The 13,229-nt window shown below is 45.1% G+C and overlaps 1 protein-coding gene across 1 annotated transcript in view; it reads right to left on the bottom strand.

The window, feature by feature from the left end:
* Positions 1-13,229, bottom strand: part of TMEM150B (transmembrane protein 150B) — a 136,412-nt gene that overhangs the window by 114,462 nt on the left and 8,721 nt on the right. Inside the window, exon 2 of the mRNA XM_085616375.1 lies at positions 10,355-10,407. Within this exon, the coding sequence (XP_085472501.1) occupies positions 10,355-10,376 (22 nt within the window). The 5' untranslated portion in view covers positions 10,377-10,407. The remainder of the gene's footprint in view (positions 1-10,354; positions 10,408-13,229) is intronic.

Below are 13,229 nucleotides of genomic sequence, written 5' to 3'. Positions count from 1 at the left end.
AGTAATGGCAAAATCCATCTAAAGGTGTGGACATACCATATTTAAATAATAATATTGTAATTGATCGCTTTCCCCTACCAAACATCACAGCAATGTTGTCCTGCTTGAAGGGGGCTACGTTGTTCTTTCAGCTGCGTACCATCAGATCTCCCCTACGCCAGTGTCCAGGAAACTCGAAGCATTCAGAACACCATTTGGCTGTTTTCAATTGAAATGAATGCTTTTTGGCCTGGGAAAGGCAACGGCGGTCTTCCAGCGCCAGATGCACAAAGTGTTTGGGAGGGAGAATTGAGCAATGTTCTTTCTGGGCGACATTTTGGTTCTTGGGGAGAGCAGAATGAAGCACGATGAGAGATTGCAGAAGTTGTTAGGAATTCTGGAAAGTAAAGGGCTGACTGAGGAGCTGAACAAGTGCAAGTTTGCAGAAAGAGGTGTGACTTACTTGGGCAATTCTAAAGACTTCTAGATTTAAACATGCAAAGGTGGCCCTGTTATTTTTAAAAATGTCTACAGACACACTGACCCTGTTCTGCACTGTAAACTTTTTAAGGGCAGCCATCAGACTCAGAAACACAAGAGGTACCAGATGAACAAATTGTGATGGGAGCGAATATATATCACTTTTAAGCTGTCAAACTATTATGTTCCTCTCTTAATTTTGATGTTTTTTATAAGTACCTTTGTGGCCCGTGATGTTAGCCTCTCATTGGTCTTTAATATGAATTTCATGTGATAAGGGGTTCCCACTCATGGAAGGATCGAATATGTATTATTTTAAGCTGTTGATTGTTTTGTTTTTATATTATGATGTATTTGATCTGCACTTTTATGGTATTTTTTTTATACCGAATAAAGTATTATTATTATTATTACTTGGAGAATGTGATCAGTGAGGAAGGGGGGCAAACCTAAACCATCATTGGTAAATGCTATTACTAAGACCCCAGCAAACAAAGATGAAGTAAGGTCGTTCTTCGGAATAGCCAAATACTGTGCAAAATTCACCCCTAATTTTGCAAGTAAAGTGAACAATATTAGACAACTGCTAAAAAAACAGGTGAAGGTCCTGTGTGACTCGCGATGTGAGGTGGAGGTCCGTAGAATCAAGTATGATTTGGAAAGAGGGCCTGCATTAGGTAGTTTTGACCCTAAAGTGGATTGTTTCCTAACCACAGAGGAAAGTTATAAAGTGTTACGGGCAGTACTGTCGCAGAGAGATGATAAAGGTAATGAAAGTATTATTCTTTTTGCATCCAGATCCCTGTTTCCTGCTGAAGAGAAATATCCCATTATTGAGAAGGAAGCACTAGCATGTGCTTAGGTGCCGGAGCACTTCTGTGTCTTTGTGTGGGGTAGACCGGTTACCATTCATTGTGATCACAAGCCTTTAGTTAAATTACTGACCACAGAGGGGGGTGTTACCGCGTCTGCTAGGTCTGCAAGAATATCTATGAGGAAAGGTTACATCCATCACATTGTGTCTGATCCTGGCAAAGACAACTTGGTGGCAGATTGATTATCAAGGGTGCCTTGCCCTTTAGAAAAATTGTGAGGATGATCCCTGGAACTATTTTAAGATTGCGTTGGCACATGATTCTGGTTCACCAGCTATCAAAAAGGAGGATTGGGAGAAGGAACAAAAGGAGGTTGCTATTTTGCAATTAATTTTGAGATATATGTCTGAAGGCTGGCCAAAAAAAGAACTGTTAACAGATGGGTGCAAACCCTTTTGGGGAGTTAGGTCAGAGCTGTCCATTGACAAGGAACTGATTTTTAGAGGTAATACAATAATTCATCTGTGTGGATTGCGTGAGGTCATTTTAAGTCTCTGTCATGAAGTACATTTTGGGATCATGAGGACCAAATTGGTGGTACATTAATTATTTTGGGTGGCCTGGAGTGGATAAGGCAGTAGAAACGTTTGTCAGGACCTGCAGAAGTTGTTCTTCTGCTGACAAATCCTTGTGAACTTTAAAAACACCAATGAGTGACTATGTCCTTCCCAGTGATCCTTGGGAACATGCGGCAGTGGATTCATTGGGCAATGTGGGGGAGTTGCAGGAATATCTGATCATACTGATGGATCTCTTCTCTAAATGGCCTGTTGTAGACATTGTGGAGAGAGCCAATGCAGCCACAGTTTTTTTTCAGAAGGGAAGTGTTGTTAAGCAATATTGGTGTGCAGTTCGTTCTAATGCTGCAAAGGCTTATTTTGAGAAGGTGGGTGTGAAGCACAATAATACATCACTTTGTAATCCCAGTGGGAATGGTACTGTGGAAAGGTTTAGCCGAGTGATTAAGGAGGTTAGTCAGAGTGCGGTTCGGAAGCTGCACGATTAGCGCATTGCTGTACGGAAGGCTTCGTGGGTTTATAGGGTGACGGTGAATGATACCACAGGCATGTCTCAATTTCTGGTTATGAGAGGAAGGAGCCCCATATGTGCGTTCACTCTGGCATGAATGCATGACAGTGCCGCTGAACAATGGTCACCTGACCTGGTGAAGACGAAATTGGAAGAGACACATGGTAAAGAGTAAATCTTACAACGATACTGCACATTGTGTCAAACCTAGTCATATAAAAATTAGAGAATTGGTACAGGTGAAGAAACCTTATAAAGTGTCAAAGGCTGAAAGTCAATTTATTTGCACCAATGTTGGATACTTTGCAAAATGCTGTCAGAATCAGGAGTGGGAAAGTGTGGAACCTGAAGCGAGTGGCTTTGGGTTCAAATGATCAGTGGAAGAACTGTGATGGTAAGGAGGCGAGTAGAAGCAAGGATTACCTTTGGTCGGAAGATATGGTTGAGTTTACAGGGGAGCAAACCACACCACCATTGGACGGTATCGAGGACACCCTGTGAGTGCCCAGTGTAAGTTCAGAGGAGTGCACCAGTGGTGCTTTAGAAGAGGGTGATGTGCAAGAACCACAAGTGGAAGTGGCAGACTTTAAGAAAAGAAAGCACGAGCTGCCTGGATGGATGAAGGACTACGCTGTGGGGTAAGTTAATTGTGTATTTCTGTTTATTATTGTTTTTTGTATAGTTGGTACTAGGGGTCATTGTTTAAAATGTATTGCCTTATTTTTATTTCATTATTGGAGGGGGATATGTTATGGTTTGTATCACTTGCTGTGGAAATTGGGATGTGTACCAGGCTTGATACCACTGACCAGCATTTTGCGAGACTCTGATGCTGTGACAGAGGACCAGAGGGGACCTGTTTCCTAAATGCCTGGTACTTAATAATATAGAAGTTAACCAATGCGTCCCTGCTGCCTGCTTCATTACTTGTGTGTGTACGAAGACATACACTACAGACATAACCTCATCCGTAGTGTTAGACCGCCATCCTGTGGTATTTCTGATGTGCAGTAGAGAGATATCCATGAAGCGCACACAGAAGGATAGGTGAGATGCAGCATGTCCTCGGCTTCCTTGCAAGCTGCCATGTCACTTGCCCTGGCCAGACCCGAGTGAGGAGAGCTCCCAGGAGTAAGGATCATGTCGCCCCTGAACCTGTGGACATCATTCAACCACGAACGTCTAGGATTTACTCCTAGTGGTCACTCATGAGATAACAATGATTGTTACATTAATACAAGATGGCGCCTCGACTACCAGCTTTTCTCTAATGAGCTTGGTTAAGGAAGGGTTACATACATGGCAAAAGTCCGAAAAAAGAGAAGTGGGGGGACTCTCCAAGTTAGGTATTATCACAGGAAGTGACATCATGGCGCGTTGCATTGCAGGAAGTGACATCGCAGGAAGTGACATCATGGCGCGTGATACGTTCCTTTACCCAAGGATTGACAAACTAACTCTACTGCCAGCCTACCCCACCAGTCATAATATTCCATGTGCAGCACATTTCCATGTAGATGTGATTGCTTTAGCTGCCTGGTGGTAAACACATTTGATGGAAAGATCTTTTTTGTCTAGTCCTAGTATTGACTTAAAGTAGCACACAGGGTTAATGCGCCAAAGCACATCATGTAACATGCAGATGGCAGATTTTATTTTATATTAAGTAGGTAAGTAGGTTACTGCTTTGAGCACAGAGATCCTTTTGTTATATGCAGTCCCTTTGTAATCCTAGTATAGCACAGTGAGCTATGAAGGGTGATATGTGACTCCCACGTCCAGTAGTCTCACTGTCTCATGTAACACATCCTGTGCAATGATTTACAAACGCGTGTGATTTATTGACAATATAATATGTATGTTTGATGTAAAGTGTTCTGACACCCTACATTGGGATGAATAGCGCTGTAAAATAAATAACAAATACTGGTATTTAAATTGTTCTTTTGCACTGGGACAGAGTAACGCATCTGACGTTCTTACAGTGCATAAATATCTATTATGGATGGGGGTCCCAACAAAGTCAAAATCGTGCCTCTCGTATGCGCCTTTGAAGTGTTAAGCTGCAGCTTTTGTTTCCCTTCCTCTGCACTCACATCTAGGTGGGAGGGTACAGGCAGCCCCCAGCCTGGATACTAGGACAAAGAAGGCCAAATGTGCCCTTAAGTTCGGCCTTTGTTATGGCCCAGCTGGAGCCTCAAATGACAAAACCTCCCCTGCACGTTGCTGCTCAGAAGGAAAGAAGATAGCGTGCAGGCGCTGCTGAATGAATCCTGGTGTCTCACACTTACACTGGGATGAGTTCAGCATATTTTGGAGTGGGGCTCAACTTCTTGGCAGGGGGGGCAGCGTCCACCCTGTGAAAGGAGTGGGTGGACGCTGTCCACCCGCGTGTCCCACCTACTTGAGCCCTGGGGACCTAGTATGAGATATCAGGGCTAGAATACAATGAGAAATAGTAAGGTTCGGGCTCTGGCAGCAGCTGCTCTCGAGCAGGAACCAGTGTCTTGCTGCCCTGGGGAATCGTCCCCACTGCGTCCCGGTAGAGTGTGCAGACACCAGGACGCACGGCGAGGGGCCAGGGCGCTCTTATGTTCCCTTCCAGGGTGACCCAGCAGAAATGACTCACTTAAAGGGCAATCAGCAATTTGGTTTAATCTGAGTCTCGTCCTGGCTGCGTGAAGTGTGAGGTCGCACGTAGTACCGTAGGGTACCGGGCCCATACTGCCTTCCCGTCGGACTCAGGCATATGCAAGTGAGAGTAACAGAGCCTGTTACTTCACAAGCTGTGAAAAGACGGAGACTTGGAAAGTTTGCGACATCCTTAAACTGTGTATGTTTGTCAGATTATACATGTATCCGCATCATTGTGCTGTAAAGAAATGTCAGCTGTTTCAATTACAGCTCCACAAACAGTGGCGCCTCCTCGAGCGAGCGCTGCAGGGTGGAGGGGGGCGGGGGGTGGTAAACTCCGGCATACGGCCCAACAGAAGTAAGTAAATGAATAAATAAATAAAACGAATTACATTGTGCGCGCTGCAATGCAGAGCGCGCTATGTAATTCGTTTCATTTATTTATTTACTTACTTACCTCTGCCGGAGTTTACTACCCCCCTCAGCCGCCTCGACCCCCCACAGCACTCCCTCGAGGAGCCGCCACTGTCCACAAATACGAAGCATTCCCATAGCTCTTAGGAGTACGTGCTTAGTACTACCGAAGGGAGCCTGTTTATCAACCTTAGAATAAGGAAAGAGTACATTGATCCGGAGAGTGATGCTCTTTCGGCTAACTTACATAGAGCCATAGACAAAGTAGCTCCAGAACGGAAGGAGAAAGTCAGAGACAAAGGAAAAGGGGTCCCATGGTTTAATGAACCTCTGAGGGAAAGGAAACAAAATCTTCGCCAAGCCGAGAGGCGATGGCGCAAAAGTTATGACTCAGCTGAATTGGTTGCCTACAAAGCCCTTCTCACCTCCTATAAACTAGCCATCATAATTAGGAAAGTGGAAGGATTACAGAGGCAATTAATATACAGAAACAGACGTTCATAATTTTGAAAGAACCAAGTCAAAAGTCTGAGAAAAAATCTACGGTCGCAACCATCGACTGTAACGTCTTTCAGGCATTCTTTCTTTAGAAAGTTAGAGATATCATTTCAGAAATTGCAAACACCCCAACCAACTTTGGCTCCTCTTTCCAGACCCAGTCCTCTCCTACCCCTGGTAGACAACTCACAAATGTCCCGTCTTCTTTACCTGGGCATCAGTGGGCTAGCATATCAATGGCTAGAATCGTTTCTATCGGACCAGACTCAGAGGGTTCAGTTGGGTGAGCATACATCGGCTAAGGACACTCTTACCTGTGGCGTGCCCCAGGGCTCCGCATTATCCCCGCTCCTCTTTAATATCTATTTACAACCCCTGGTGGAGACCCTGGCCGACATGGACTGCCGAGTCTTCAATTCTGCTGATGATACCCAACTCCTCATCCGGATCAGCAACTCTAGTCAGGCCCAGGAATCGGCACAAAAGCTGCTCAGATTTACAGTGAATTGGATGACGGCCAATACTCTGAAAATAAACACTGACAAGACTGAAGTGCTCGTCATTCCCACAAAAAGCAGCTCTTGGTATGACCTTTGTTGGCCACTTGAACTGGGTACTGCCCCCGTACCAGTCCCGGTTGTAAAAAGCTGGGGTATAAAAATTGACTCCGAGCTGTCCATGTCCAGCCAGGTTACCACGGTAGTGGGAACCTGTGTAGGACTGATGAGGCAGCTACGGAAACTTGCCCCTCTGCTGTCAACGTCCTCACTACAGGCAATTGTCTCCGCCATGGTTATCTCTAGGCTAGACTATGGGAATGCCCTTGATATTGGCCTCCCCCAGAAACTTATCAAGAGACTGCAGGTAGTGCAGAATAATGCGGCTAGGCTCATTTTCAGACTGCCCAAATGGACCAGCGCTACCCCTCTTCTACATAAATTGCATTGGCTCCCCATCAAACAGAGAGGTTAATTCAAAGGCCTCTGTATTGCCCACAAAGCAATTTATGGCCAAGCACCAGTGTATATAAAAGAACGCCTGGAGAAATATGTTCCTGGCCGGACACTGCGATCGTCTGAGGCCTGCCGCCTAGTCCTTCCCCGCAATATCACCAAATCCAATGGGGCAGAGCGTTTTCTGTCTTGCTCCCACAAATCTGGAATAATCTACCTTCGTACCTTCGTAGGGAACCGGTCCTCCTCACATCTAGGAATCAACTTAAAAAGCTCCTATTTAGGGAGACATGAACCACAGTGTAACTTACGCTTGCTGTATTGTGTTTCCAGCTCCGTCAGTGATCTTGGTCACTCTCTCTAAAAGCGCTTAGACACCTGAAGGTCTTTTTGCGCTACATAAAATACATTTAACATAACATTTAACAGTTAAAACTAGCAAGTTTACAAACATATGACTTATAGGTGGCATGCAGCCGTTTGATATGGCTGCATAACTCAATGACTCATTTTAACAGAATTGTAAATTGTGTCCTGCAGGTTAGAGAAGGCTCTCTGTAACAATATCATTATCTCACTGAGCTATCTTGCATAACATAGAAATCTGTGATCTACACGTTATATACTGTGCTCCTTAGCTGCCATTTTAACCATATGAGCTATTTTATGAATTACATCTGTGATTTGAAATTGCAAAGAGACCTCGAGTAAATGCATTAAGCTCCTCAGTTGTCTTATCAGTGCTAAACAATGAAATTCTCTGGATATATATGTAGATCTCTCTCCAAAGAGCCTTAAGCAACGAAACTATCATAAAATGCAGTACAGTTTTGACCAGTGACCGATCTGAGATCTGTGATCCTAAGAGCAATGGGGGCGAGTCAGTGAGCGTGCACTCGCGACCATCAACACATTCAGCTGTGCTTCTGGAGTTTGGACCTCGTGCACCTCCTCTTCAAATATTATGCAGAGGCAGCAGAAGGGCCTAGACATGTCATCTTTCCATTGAAAAAAAAGCAATGCACACACATGGATTCCAGACCTGATCATCTTATGTGCTGTGTGGCACCAATAACGTGAGCCTGGAACCCCCTGCCTCTACATCTCAGGCCATCCCAGTCTCTGCCTCTATCCAGGAAGGACGTCAAGACTTGACTCTTCGACTGAAGTGCAGAACCCTCTCGCCCCCCCCCCCTCAGCGCCTTGACACCCTAACAGGTGAATAGTCGTGCTTTACAAGAATACTGATGGATTGAACCTACACACTAGTTCCCAGCCTCATGCTTGATGGTGGTTGGGATCAGGGAGGCTTGTTAGCTTGTTGCCAGGAAACACCTCTGCAGACCTTGTTGCCAGGAAACACCTCTGCAGACCTGCTCAAATGGCAACTGTTTACCTTTGCAGAAACTGTTTATGGTTTCCATCAAGCACAATTGCTTTCCAAAGGAGGCAACTGCCCCAGACTCAGTGGAAAATAAAAGCTACAGTTTCTCACCTTAGCACTGCTTTTGAGACTCTCTGATGCAAGGAGTCGCAAGGACAGTGCTATGGGCAGCGGAACTCTAGCCAGGGGTCGCAACTGAGACCCCTGGCGATCCCTAAATGACAACCATGATTATTGTGCATTGTAACTTAAGCAATTCAAATATGTTTGAGGTGATATCTCTGCCCCATAAGGGGCTGGGGCTTTCTTTATTTTGTTTTGCGGATCGTCCTTTTAACTACCTTGCATTTACTGTGGCAGTAAAAGGTGTGTTCTTTTTAACAGATATAGCCCGGCGTGGACATTACGTTTATTGTAGGTAGTTATTGCATAATACTGTACTGATATCTAAACCTACTAGTGCCTCCTGGAATAAGCCTTACCTGCTTGACTTAATTATGTTTGAATAGCCAAATGTACAAAAGTAGTAGTCTGGAAGGGCAACTTGGGTGCAAAAGCACCCAAGCCGAAGGACATCACATCTCACCCAACTACTGCCAGCGCAAAGTCCCTCAGAAAACACTTCGCAAACGTCCCCATTTAGTATCAAAACACGGGCTGCATCAGAAGATGCAGAATTCTATGTATAAGCTATCCCATGAATATGTTAACACCTGTATTAATGTATGACTTTTTAGTATTTATGAATGAATTGTGTGTATAATGCGCACATTGCATTGTATGTGCATATCGCCTTGAATTTGTGCATATTGCATGATTTATACTAGGGATCTCACATACTATTGTTCCATGTGCAAAAAGTGGCCACAAATTCCACTAAGACTTTTTTGTGATGGAATAGTATTTTTAGTATTTTGCATGGCTATCTGCATGTGAGTAACTATAAGCTTGGTACCCAGATAACTGTGGAACATTTGAATACCAAAAAAGTCACTAATTTGTGGGTGGAAACTAACTGCATGAAATGTCTCTAGCCCTTTTGAAACCTCTGATGTTAACACTCATACTACTTTTTATGTCAATCCCTTGGTGGCACAGAACTTTTCACAACCATTCACAACCAATGTGTATATAATGTAGACAATCAAATTATATATTACACATTTGCTTACGTGGCGATATGCTATTAAGAATCATACACACTTTACCAAACATAATGACGTTTTTCAGGCTGGGTAATACCTTTCTAAAAATTATTGTGAAGAGAATCACACTTATCAACTCTTTCTAAGGAAGTTCCACCAAGATTTTGGATGCCCTGTTGCAACTGGTTTAAATGGGACTTGAAAGATATTCTTCTTCTAAAATTGTATATACAACATCCTCATATGAGCTTTCACCAGCCCTCTTCATTTATTAGTCTACTGACGTGTCATTCATAGTTTTCGTCCGCCCACAACAGCATGGAGCAATGGGGCTTCAGCCATTGGCTAACCTGTCTGTGAGTACCACATTCTGCCCTTTCACAAACAGCACATCCCCAAATGTACCAGGGACTGATATGGCAAAGTCAGCTAGGTGGGGCCGAAATGTATTTTTGCCTTTAGACCATGTTTATATATTGGTGAGGCCCTGGGAGCTCCTCAAAAATGAAGATTTACAAAAACCATGACTAAACAAAACAAGCATTAACAAAGCAAAAAGGCAGGCAACCAACACCAGTACTTTAACAGTGCTTGTTTTTTTTATTGAGACGCCATAAGTGCAGTAGGTTTGCCAGATGACTGAAGCAGATGCACCACACTGATGAGCCCCAATGTGGTTACACCGTCTGTGGTCAATTATATTCACCTGAAGTACAGACATGCACCAAATGAAAACAGAAGGCCTCCAAATACCCCAATAGCAACATACAGCACCACTACCTAACAGCTAAAATCAACTCTGGATCTCCCACAATACCCTGCAGCTCACAAGCAGGCAGATGCTTTGCTGTCCAGGGAATTTTACTTCGGGTCCTCCAAAGTGCATAGAAGCGCATTGTCGACCATGGTCAACCAATTCACTAAAAAACAATAAAACACAGCTGTGCTCGAGCGAACACTCACCTTTTTTCCCAAACAGCGCCATGAGATGATTTGCTGTACAAGTGCTTTAGTCCCTGAAACAAAACAAAACACGGGTATTACCATGAATGAATGGATGAGGCACTTTCAAGGCGCACAGCTACTCAGGGTGTCCTGGCACTAAACACGACAAGTCAGGTACAGAGAGTATTAGTCGCTAAACATGTGTGTTTTTAGTTCCCTGAAGACCGTCTCATTCGTGATGTTTCTTAACTGGACAGGGAGCTGTTCAGAGCAGTTACCAGAAAGGAGGAACCAAAACCGGCCCTGGCAAAGTGCTCTCACTTAATCTCCCCACCGGCCCCCAGCGCCTTGAAACCTTAAAGGGTGATATGTTCGTACTTTACCAATATGGATCATTATTATTATTAATTGGGTTTCATTTGCCCTATGAAGTCTCCTTTTTCAAGATGCCATTTTCATGGTCTGGCTGAACAGCTCCGCTGCCGCCAGGCACTGTTCTGAGAATCATGGGGGGGGGAGGGGGGGGAGGCTTTCGCTCTGCCCACATCTTGGGAGCCAGGGGTACATGATTTGATTGGACAGAAGTTGTGTGCTTCCACTAAAAACAGTGCTTGCCCCCCACACAGCTGTGATCATTTTGTTTATCGTGCTGTCTGAGGGTGAACTTTCAGGGGCACACACATGGCATTGCAGTAGTATTAAAGAGGTGTGGATAGGTATATAATTAATGCTGTTTTATTCTGGCAGCAGCACGGATGGAAGGAGGGCAGTCAGTAACCTGCATGGATTTTGAGGTGTGGCGTGGCAGTGCCACCGTCATCTGACCTTTTAACCCATACTAATATTATTCTGCAGTTCTTTGCTTTCACACAAATACATATCAATCCCTATGTTGTCTGCTTGTAATGCAACACATCGTCATACAACATTCCTTTAAAGCCAGACCTACTGGCGTTGACAATGCGTGTTATTGAAGGCAGCCCGTTTCTAAACGCTCTAAAATTGGCAGAAAAGGAAGCGAAGACAGCAGACGATCACACATTGCGAGTGTGAACCGAGAACTAGAACGCAGAGCCGGGCCCTGGTGGCAGACGCAGACCCCGCCACTGGGCCTCGCCTGCCTCATGATGTAGACGTGCACTGGGTGGAAGCGGTGCCATGGACCCTGTCCCTGGTACAAGCAGGGGCATGAGACCCCTCACCCCCGTTTTGGGTGGTAAAATGAGCCCTAATTAAACACGCACAGAATAAGGAGATAGCGTGACTGAAAAGCACAAATGCACGAGCGAATAAGCAATTACCAAATGAACAGCGTGTCCTCCTCCAGCTACGTGGGCTCGTGTCGGCGCGCGACGGCAGGTAACGTGGCTCAGCCAAGGGTAACCCTGCATAGAGGAGTGAAACGGAGCCGACACACACCGCTTCTGCAATCCATCGGCAGGCGTGGCCTGAGGCGCTGGTTTTTTGCCACCACGCCTCCTAGTCACCTTGGACGCCACGCCATGTGTGATCTCTGCTTCCTCAATGTTGAGGTCTCCACGGCGTGCTTTCCTTCCGCAAGCTGATTTATGCAGCAGGAACGTTAACCCACTGAGGTATGCATGGCGAAATGTGCTAGTGAGCGTAATGCCTCTTGCAAATGACTGAAACGCCTCGTGCAACTAATCCAAATGGGTGCGCATCACTTGTCCACATAAGTGACATTTATTGTCCATAGGGGGCCTGGTGACATCACTATTTGAAATGAGTGACGTCGACGTCCAGGTGAGTGACATTACTGATCCAAACGAGTTTAGGGCTCGGTATTACACTAATGTCTAATTGTCTAGATGAGTAGCTATGAACAAAATAAATGGCTTTCTGTTTTTAATGAGTGACGTCTGTCCATAGGAATCTGACATCAGCGGCCTACATTACGACATCGCTATTAAGTGAGTTGCGTAACCGGCTCCAGTGGGTAACACCGAATGAGCGACTTTGCGGGTCAAAATAAATGACATCAACGGCTCAAATGAGTGAAACGAGAGGTCCGCGTTCGTGACGCCACTTATGCAAATTACGAAGATTTTTTTTATCCAAATATGGGAAGCTGACCTAAATTGAGTGACTGGGTGAAATGGCCGTTTTTTTCTCTCTGCATTTTTTATGCGAACTCGACCCTATGGTATTGGAGCGCTTTACATGAGCACCAGTTACATTACACCAGCACACATACATTTTTGGTAGGCGCGGGGAGATTAAGTAATTTGCGCAGAATCACACGATGTTGAGCAAAGACTCCAACCTGGTTCCCCAGCTCCAAAATCGGCAGCTCTGGCTGTTATGCCCCATCCTCATTTCCGGTACTGCTTCTTCTCAATGCTACCACAAAAGGGTAGACTGCTGGCCCAAAAAACTAACATGGCAGAACCAAAAGAGTGCGATTGCTCGTCCTGACGAGTGACTTTGCTCGTCCTGAGTGACCGCACCACAAGTCCTAGTGAGATACACTGCTGCTCCAGACTAGTGACATGATTGGTCCGAATTAGTGAGAATTTGATCTAATGAGTGACAATGGTGGCCTGAATGACCCCCCACCCTCTTTAATACAACGAAAGTGTACTTTTTTGTGTGCATATTTATATAGCGCGAACTCGACCCGAAGGTATTGGAGCGCTTTACACGAGCACCGTATTTACATCACACATTCAGACAGGGGGAGATTAGGTCATTTGCCCAGAATCACAGGATGAGGACGCGACCTCGAGGCCCCCTCTGAGCCCAGGTGACCGTGCAGCTGCCCAGCTCACCCCTGCTTATGTACGTTTGTTTATGGTATATAGAAGTGGTTCTTAACCCTTTGACTTCTGTGGACCACCACTGAATCATACCCTCCGGGACCCTCACTGAAGTA

Source organism: Triturus cristatus, chromosome 7 (genome assembly GCF_964204655.1).
Source record: "Triturus cristatus chromosome 7, aTriCri1.1, whole genome shotgun sequence".
In the NCBI taxonomy this organism is placed as follows: Eukaryota; Metazoa; Chordata; class Amphibia; order Caudata; family Salamandridae; genus Triturus; species Triturus cristatus.
This window is presented reverse-complemented; position numbering and strand designations above follow the sequence as displayed.